Here is a 9,206-nt window from a genome sequence, read left to right on the forward strand (position 1 = left end):
TATATTAAACATTACCTATAAGATAATACTCACACCTGTCCTGTATGTGTGTGTCACTCTAAATAAATGAAAATAAATTTTGTCATTTGCTCTGCAAATGCTGTTGATGCTAGTGTTATTCACCCTCTTTCTCCACAAGGCCTCTCACTCTCTCCTCTGTCCCTGCCGTCAGGGTGCTGATGACCTCCTCATACTCCTGACCGTTGAGAGTTTTCCTTAAGAAACTCCTCAGGCTAGGAGAAAGAGCTGTGGCTACCTTATGGTACAGGTGGACTTTGAATTTCATCTCCACTGCCTGGGCTAACTTCCCTTTCAGCTAGGGGAGGAGGAGCATGACGATACATGCAACATCATTGCACTGTGCTTATGTTTGCTACTTGAATGACCACCAACAAAATCAGAAATGTATTGAATTACTTTTTTTAGTAATCCATCCTGGATCGACAAACCCCTCAGTAGAGTAGCCTTGGTCGGGAGGACAAGGTGAAGGGTAGGTGTCTGATCAGTGGGGAAATGCCTGGTAGCCTCATCGAAAGGTTTCAGGAGTTGGATGATGTCTTCAAGAAGTTTGCAGTCTATGTTGTTGAGGTAACGGAGCTCGTTTCGGACGAAGCAGGATGTCATGCAGCCTCCCAGATCTCAGAGCATCATTAACAGATTGGAGCATTGCTAATCTGGTATTCCACCTCGTCTCCACAGATTGCTTCAGTGACTGGTCCAGTGCTTTTTGCAACCTAGAGATTGCACAAGAGAAATGGATGTTACGGTGACATAAATTCCAATTCATTGGCCTCTCTTTTGGGAAAACAACATTTATTAAAAAAAAAAGAGATTTATTTAAAATTGAGTAAAAAAAAAAAAACAAAGACCTGTGCAGGTATAAATTACAGTAGCTTCTTTTTATTTATTTCACTTTAATTTCTTTCAAATTATATAAGCGGCTTTACCAGGAAGACATAAAATTGTATGCTATTTTACCCTTCTCTTTTGAAGTGTGTGACAAGGGTCTTTGTGTCCTTAAACAGCTTGATGATGTTGCTGTGCACTGGGTTGTCCTCGTCCAAGTGGTCAAATACATGTTTTAAGATTAACTTGATATTATGTCCAGCACGGGAGAGTCGGACATAATCCTTGAATGCTGCAACCACATTTGAGCCATTATCCATTACAAAAGCGGTGTCGTTGCTCAGGATGCCAAATTCCTGTTGGAGGTAAAAAAAAAAAAAAAAAGACTAACACAAAAGCTTTGCAAAAAGAAGCCCAGATATAAGAGCATCAAAACAGAATGACTAACGGTCCTGTAACTGAACAGAGAACTTTTCAATAAATGTTTATAACTATATTAGGACAAAACATACAGTGTTTCATATCAGCACAGGAGGACACTAAGATATGAAAATATGAAAACTATTTTTAAAAGTTTGAAATTTTTATGAAACGTTTTCCTTAATCTATCAAAAAAGTAAAACTGCCTCCGACAGAGAGAGCAGCAAATGCAGCTGCCTGCAACAAACTGATGTGCAGTACAGTAAGGGACAGTGACACACACATGGCTACTGTTGTATTTATTGATATAATTCTCTTATTGTATAATTTTTCTTGTAAACATGTTTTTGTTGTTGTTACTGTTGCACTCTGTTCTCATACTTTTCCCAATGTTATCATTAATTAGCAATATTAATTACATATGTCTTGTGGATAAAGATGATCTGATTTAAGAGACAGACAGACACACGGAGAGAGATACCTGAAGGATTTTCTCCACAGTCCTTCTGATGTGGTCACTGGATTTAACACCTTCCATCTCTCTCCGTTTTACAATCTTCCAGTCAAGGATATAATGCACTGTAACAGTGATGTAGTGTGTGTTGGTCCTTTCCTCTGTCCAAAGGTCTGTGGTTACAGCATGGTCTCTAGTCTGCATGAAATGAAGAATTATATTTTTAATGGGCTACAAAATATCTTACATGTAAAAAAGATTACCAGTTTAGAATATGGAGATATTATGGCATTTAAAAATTTTAAGGAAAATCTGGTGGCTCTATGGGGTGTCCATGAGGTCACTGCAGTGCACTGGAGCTGCGGTTCAGTCCAATGTCATTTAGGGTCTTGGCAAAGATGGGAACTGCCCTTCTGTGGAGATGGAAAATGTTGTAAAGGCTGTTGAGATTGAGAGTGGGTCGGGGTGTTGAGCCAGGTAAACATTGGTTGATGGCTGTGGTGGTTGGAGGAGGAGTCTGCTCTAAAATTTTCCGTTCTTCTCCTGTCTGTCAGTTGCTCCTTCAGAGCTGGCAGTTGTTTTCCATTTTCAATTGTTTTCCTTCTGTCTTCTCTTAACTCTCCCATTTCTTCTCTCATAACAGACAGTTTTTGTTGTGCTCCTCTTTCTGTTTTTTTAGATTCCTAATTTTCTTCCTTTATTGAAAGAGACGCGACATACAGCCAAGTATGGTGACCCATACTCAGAATTTGTGCTCTGCATTTAACCCATCCAAAGTGCACACACACAGCAGTGAACACACACACACCGTGAACACACACCAGGAACAGTGGGCAGCCATTTATGCTATGGTGCCCGGGGAGCAGTTGGGGGTTCAGTGCCTTGCTCAAGGGCACATCAGTCGTGGTATTGCTGGCCCAAGACATAAACCCACAACCCTAGGGCTAGGAGTCATACTCTCAAACCACTAAGCCACAACTTCCCCAATTAGCATTGCTACTGTATTTATTTCCTGTAGTCCACATCTTTCTCTGTTGGATCAGTCTGCTGCTCTGCTCCATGTACTTCTTCTCTCAGCTGCACCAGATCCAGCTCCATCTCTGAACTAGTGAGTGACTAGTGAAGTGACATTCAGCCAAGTATGGTGACCCATACTCAGAATTGGTGCTCTGCATTTAACCCATCCGAAATGCACACACACATAGCAGTGAACACACACACACTGTGAGCACACACCAGGAGCAGTGGGCAGCCATTTATGCTGCGGCGCCCGGGGAGCAGTTGGGGGTTCGATGCCGTGCTCAAGGGCACCTAAGTCGTGGTATTGAAGGTGGAGAGAGAGCTGTTCATGCACTCCCCCCACCCACAATTCCGTCCAGCCCGAGACTAGAACTCACAACCCTTCGATTGGGAGTCCAACCCTCTAACCATTAGGCCACAACTTCTTCATGTCACTGATGACGCTGTGCAGAAGGGAGATCTCCTCAGTGTCATCCCTGGATTGCTTATTTGTAACTTGATGGGTGGAGATGGAGGTGTCTTCTGCCTGTTTTAGTGTATTATGGCTGGTCTTGTTCAGCTGAGCTTTTCCTTTCATTTGAAGGAAGTCCTTTTTCACATTTTTTTTTCAGATTGCCCTGAACCATTACATTCCCGTTTTTGTATGGGTTGGCTGTTATCATGACGTCTGATCCTGAATCGTCCTCTTCTTTGACCTGCGGTTTCCATCCATTGCTCTTGCTGATAACTGTGGGGTAATGATTTCTAATCACTGAGTCCCAGGCTTCTGGATCTTCTGTATGAAATATGATGTTGCTAAACTCTCCGTTCTTACGGTTTATAAATCCGAATACAGTGTTTCTGGTCTGTCCTTGATGAGCTTTTCTTAGTTTTTTCTGTAAGATCTCATTTGTAGCTTTGTATGGGTAAGATTCTGTCATTGATCAAATATTCTGACAGTTGCCACTCTCAGCTAGCTTCATCATCCTGGTGGTGTTTTTTTTTTTTTTTTTTTTTTTTTTTTTGGTTAATTTAAAATGTTCTTTCAAGTAATATTGGTTGTAGGAAGTGTTTCTAGTTTTCACTTCATCAAAACTGAATGTCTGTCTTGTCTTAAAAGAACATTAAAGATAAAACAACCAGAAGCTCGTTTTCTTGCTGCTGCTCCACTGAAGTGTTCCTGTAATGTCTTTGAATGTCAACTATGTGAAGCACTTGGTTTATCTAATATTTTATCATGCATCACTTTCAAAATCACACAACATCAACAGCCATTTAGAGAACGTTTTAGAACAAATTTAGAAATATAAAACACTACGTAACCATTATTTTTTTGTTTGCTAACTGAGATACAAATGTATGTTTGTTATGACTTTAAATCCATTTATTTCTGTAAACTAAGCTCAAAGCAACAGTTCATTCCTCAAAACAAACTAGATGTGGATCATAATCTTCTGGCATGGTCTGTGTGTAAAATCAACAGCTGCAGTAGTGGCATGATAAACCCTGATAAAGACAGCATTTTAACATGACATAGAGGAAGTACATAGACAACTGTTTAAAAGGAAATGGCGAGAAGTTCCTTAAGCCTCGAAATAAAACCAGAAGAAGCAGAGTAAAGACTCACACTTGCTGAACGAGTGAAGTGTGTTTCAGTGAGTTCAGACAATCAGTCATGATGTTTCCTTTCTGCTTCTGTCTTTTCCTCTCTGTGCTTCATTTTATTGATGGTAAGATTTATAAATAATTTTATTCTGACTGAATTCAGAGTAATTTAATTCAATCATTTGATTCTGTGGCAGTGCGTAATGATTCAGTTGAGTATTGTTATCTTTCTTTACCATTTAAGCTAAAGTTTTCATAAAGCTATATCGTCTCTAGACACCTGACCTTAAAATGAAGCTCATGTTGAGTCCCCTGTTCAGTAAAGATTATATCAACTAAAGGTTATATGATTATGAACATATGACTTGTGAAAGTTTATTACACTTTAATGCATGTTGCATTATTATTCAGTGATGAAATCTTCTCTGCTGTTACTTCTTCCTGATGTTTATGTTAATCTATAAAACTCACATTGATCCGTTCTGAAAGAAACTCTCTGTCTGCAGGATGTCATGTTTCAGGTCATGGAGACCGTAAAGAAGAAACAGGTTACACAGGTGGATCAGTCCTGCTGCCCTGCTCCTGTACTCACCCTCAGTCTACAGTCGAGAAATTCACCTGGAAGCGCCACTACAATAGACCAGGCCAGTGGCCTGAAGTATTTCAAGATAAGAAAAACAAGAACAGACTGAAGCTGTTTAATCAAAGTTCTCCGGCAAATCTGTCTCTGCTCATTTCTGACCTCAGAAAGGAGGATGAAGGGTTATATAGGTGTGAGGGTCCACAAACTACACACACATATACAGACATTAACTTGAAAATTCAAGGTAAATAAAAACATTTAGCCTGAAATACTTCTATCGAAATAAACTAGATGTTTGTTTTCCATAAATGTTGAGTGTAAATGTAAATGTCAGTATAACCGCTGTCAATGTGTTATCAGGGTGTGATCTGGATCAGAATAAAACCGAGGCTGAGATAACGGGACACTCAGGAGAGTCTGTGGTTCTGCCCTGCTCCTGTACTGAACTACAGGATAAACCTGAACAACTTACATGGACATTTACTGCCCCAAACAAAAACTCTGAAGAGATTTACCCACATGAAAAGAGCGAGAGAGTCACAGGTCGAGTCAGACTGTTAAATGAAATCTCTCCTGGAAATCTCTCTCTACAAATATCAAATCTGACCAAAGAGGACCAGGGAGAATATCGCTGCTCTGTCTCGTCTCAACAGCACATCAACATCAGACTCCGTGTTCAAGGTAATTTTTAGACGCGTTGCAGTCGTGTCTGTGAACTAATTCAGTTTTACATTGTTCTTGAAAAAAGAAAAGATGAACTGCTTGAAGAAGATGAAGTTCTAAGAAAATATTTATTGTTTATATAATTATATTGTTTATATAATTTTAGATGAACCTATAAAACAAGAAGAGGGACCTACAACTAAACTAGATTTTGAAAAACAACGTAAGTATCAGCCTATTAAGAATCAGCTTTAGAGGTGATTTCCTATTTTTATACTGAATGTCTCTTTTTGTCTCTGTTTCTTAAAGTGTCTATATTCTGTTTTACCACAGTCTTTATTCTGCTGTCAGTGCTTCCAGTAGTTTTGTTACTTGCTGTACTAGCCTTGATCTACTGGAAATACAGAGGTACACAAACACACAAATACAGTATGTGATGGTAATATAACGGTACACACTTCAATGAGAATGACCCCTCAAACCCTTATTTTTTAAGGTTTTTTTTTTTTTACATTTTTTTTACAGTAAAAAATTATATTTTGCATTTTCACTGAGATGTTTCACTTTCAAGGAAGAAGAGATGCCCAAAAGATGACCAATGATGGACTAGTGCTGTGTAGTGAAAACGAGAAACCGGTAAGCACAAATATACTGAAACCCATTCAGAAAATGATTTAATATGCTGATACAGTACACTCCCTGTGTGTGTGTTAACAAGCTGAATGAAATAAAGAGCAGCATGTGTAAATGTGTCTGATCATGTCATCTCTTTCTTTAGGATGATGTAAATCCTGAAAGTGTAACTCAAGGAGAAAACTTAAAACAGGATGAAGATTCGGTCAGTCAGAGTGTCTGTGTGCATAAATGCATATGTACATGCAGGTTTTTTAAACTAAATATGTCTTTTCCTGTCTCTCCAGGATGAGGTGACATATTCTTCTGTTGTCCACATTAAGGCTGACACCAAACCAGCGCACAAACAGTTTGTCATGGCAGAGTACTCGGAGTACGCCAGCATCAAATGAAGTCGAAATATACCATTTTAGGGGCCAATTATGCAACAAAGCTGCAGGTTTTTCCTATTCTTCTTCTTAATGTTCTTTTTGTAAACATTTAGAACTTTGACTGTAATGTAAAATTTTTCCAAATGTTTCATGCAGATTAGTTTAAGGTATATGTTACTCATTTCGGATACTGTTATGGGATGGATGTGCTGTGTGGTTGCCCATTTAGGGCTTTTAACTCTTATGCATTCAGCGTGAGATCTGTGCAGTTGACCCTGTTCTAACACTTTCATGCCACACGTCCATTTTCTCACACAGTGAAAACACTCAAAGAAAAGCATAAGCACCCCGAGTTCAAATGTAATAAATGGACTTTGGTGACAGAGTTATGGCAACCGCTCCAATGTGTATTTTTGTTGTGCTCTGGGGAACATCAGTTTACAATGTTTTTGTAGTATTATAGCCAAACACAGACTGTTGATTTCTTGAAAATGTATGGTTGGGCATTCACTTCACGTTTCAGAATTCAATCACTGCTCAAAAGCTTTAAAAAAAAAAAAGTTCTGTTCTGCATGCTTTTGGTTTCTTCTCATAATAATAATTCACTAGTTTACATATAATAAGATTAAGCAAATGTTAAGCATATATGGCATACTGTTTTGAAGGAGATCTCTAAGCTCGGAATATAGATCAAATCCAGAGAAATCCCCCTAGTATACAATGAGAATAGTTGGGTTGGAGGAGAGATGCCAGAAAACTGTTGTGGGACAGAGATGAGTTGCCTGTAAATATATATGCTTTACATATCATGCAAATTAAGTTAATTGACTACATGAGCTTCACCTATACTGAATTGCCTGATTATCTGATCGTGCTCCTGTCGAACTTTGTTAATAAAACATTGTACAAAGATGATGTAAATAAGAGATTATTTGATTGTAAAGGAACTTTGTGAGATCATGATGAACTGAAGTGATTAAAAGCTTTTTATGCGCTTGTTATGCTACATATAAAACATTAACATTTTTAAGAAAAGTTTTTTTGTGTGTGTGTGTTGAGAACCAGCTGACATTTTGCCACAAATTAGCATTACCAAAGAACATATTGACTTCACAAGTTGCAAAAAAAAAAAAGAATCTCCTGCTAATGTGCAGAATTGAATTGTGCTACCACTGAACAAAACATTGCATTTCAGCAGTGACTAATCTGAATGCATCTGATTGGCCATTGCATTCATAGGTTCTAAGCTACAGAATCGTGTTTGATCGGTTTTAATGCACAACGCTGTAAAACTGCATAAAAAGAAACATTATGCAGCATGAGTAGATCTCAATTTAATATGGTAATCAACAATTTTTGCAAACACAATTTATTTGCAAATAGCTTGAATGGGTTTAGTTTAATTGTCCAGGGGCTGTTTTTATTTATTTTTTTTTTATTTATTTTTTTATTATTACAAAACAAACCCAACCAACCAGCTCCTTGTCCTGTAGGAAAAGTTTAACTTAAACTTGGCATCCCTGGTAAAGTGTGTTTTACATTTTAAAATACAGCCAGTTCTCTCATGAATTTGGCCTCATGATAAAATTGTTGAACATCTTAAACAAGAGGCTGTAATACTATTCATGTTATTTTCTAATATCACAATATTTTTAATTGCTAATACCATTAGGTTATCATGTAAATATGCAGTTTGCTAATTAGTGAACAAAAATAAAATATAGAACCTCTGTTGAAGTGCTAACTTTAATGTTTATGGATGCAAAGAGTAGCTTTTAGCACTGTCTAAATATATAAATATAGATTGGCCTTTCCTAAATATAAGTGTTAAGTGTAACTGTTCAGCTTGGACCTTGCTCATTAAAGATCTAGTATAACCTCTTAAGACCCTGCGGCCTCATATGAGGACATTATATTTTTGTGAATTTATCTAAACCTGTACATGACACAGTTTTAATCTGTATGTCCTGTACAGAGCACATTCAGGACTTTTCAGAGATACCAAATGATTGGATGTTTCACGATGACCACTCCCTCTCCTTTGTCATCAGAAATGTCAGAAATTATTTTAGTGACACTCTTATGGAAATATGATAATATTTAGTAATTATCATTTGAATCGTGTGTCATAAATCAACATCCCAGGAGGTTTCAAATCAAAGTATGACTTTCTGTTACGAAACTGGATGCTGATTTAATATGTCCTCATATGAGGGCATGGGACTAAAAGGATGTTTATTACGCATTTTGGGAGACATACAGTATTGTTCAAAATAATAGCAGTACAATGTGACTAACCAGAATAATCAAGGTTTTTAGTATATTTTTTATTGCTACGTGGCAAACAAGTTACCAGTAGGTTCAGTAGATTGTCAGAAAACAAACAAGACCCAGCATTCATGATATGCACGCTCTTAAGGCTGTGCAATTGGGCAATTAGTTGAAAGGAGTGTGTTCAAAAAAATAGCAGTGTCTACCTTTGACTGTACAAACTCAAAAATTTTTTTTCTGGGATTTAGCAATCCTGTGAATCACTAAACTAATATTTAGTTGTATGACCACAGTTTTTTAAAACTGCTTGACATCTGTGTGGCATGGAGTCAACCAACTTGTGGCACCTCTCAGCTGTTAT

General features: G+C 37.7%; 1 protein-coding gene across 1 annotated transcript; it reads left to right on the plus strand.

The window, feature by feature from the left end:
- Nucleotides 1–4,271: 4,271 nt before the first annotated feature.
- LOC113097491 (uncharacterized) lies at nucleotides 4,272–7,953 on the plus strand. The gene is made up of 8 exons (XM_026262709.1): nucleotides 4,272–4,449; nucleotides 4,831–5,151; nucleotides 5,268–5,588; nucleotides 5,737–5,793; nucleotides 5,904–5,978; nucleotides 6,142–6,206; nucleotides 6,349–6,408; nucleotides 6,491–7,953. The coding sequence occupies exons 1-8, from the start codon at nucleotides 4,395–4,397 to the stop codon at nucleotides 6,593–6,595; spliced, it is 1,059 nt and encodes a 352-aa protein (XP_026118494.1). The 5' UTR covers nucleotides 4,272–4,394; the 3' UTR covers nucleotides 6,596–7,953.
- Nucleotides 7,954–9,206: the final 1,253 nt, after the last annotated feature.

This window comes from Carassius auratus, unplaced genomic scaffold (assembly GCF_003368295.1).
Source record: "Carassius auratus strain Wakin unplaced genomic scaffold, ASM336829v1 scaf_tig00216320, whole genome shotgun sequence".
NCBI lineage: Eukaryota > Metazoa > Chordata > Actinopteri > Cypriniformes > Cyprinidae > Carassius > Carassius auratus.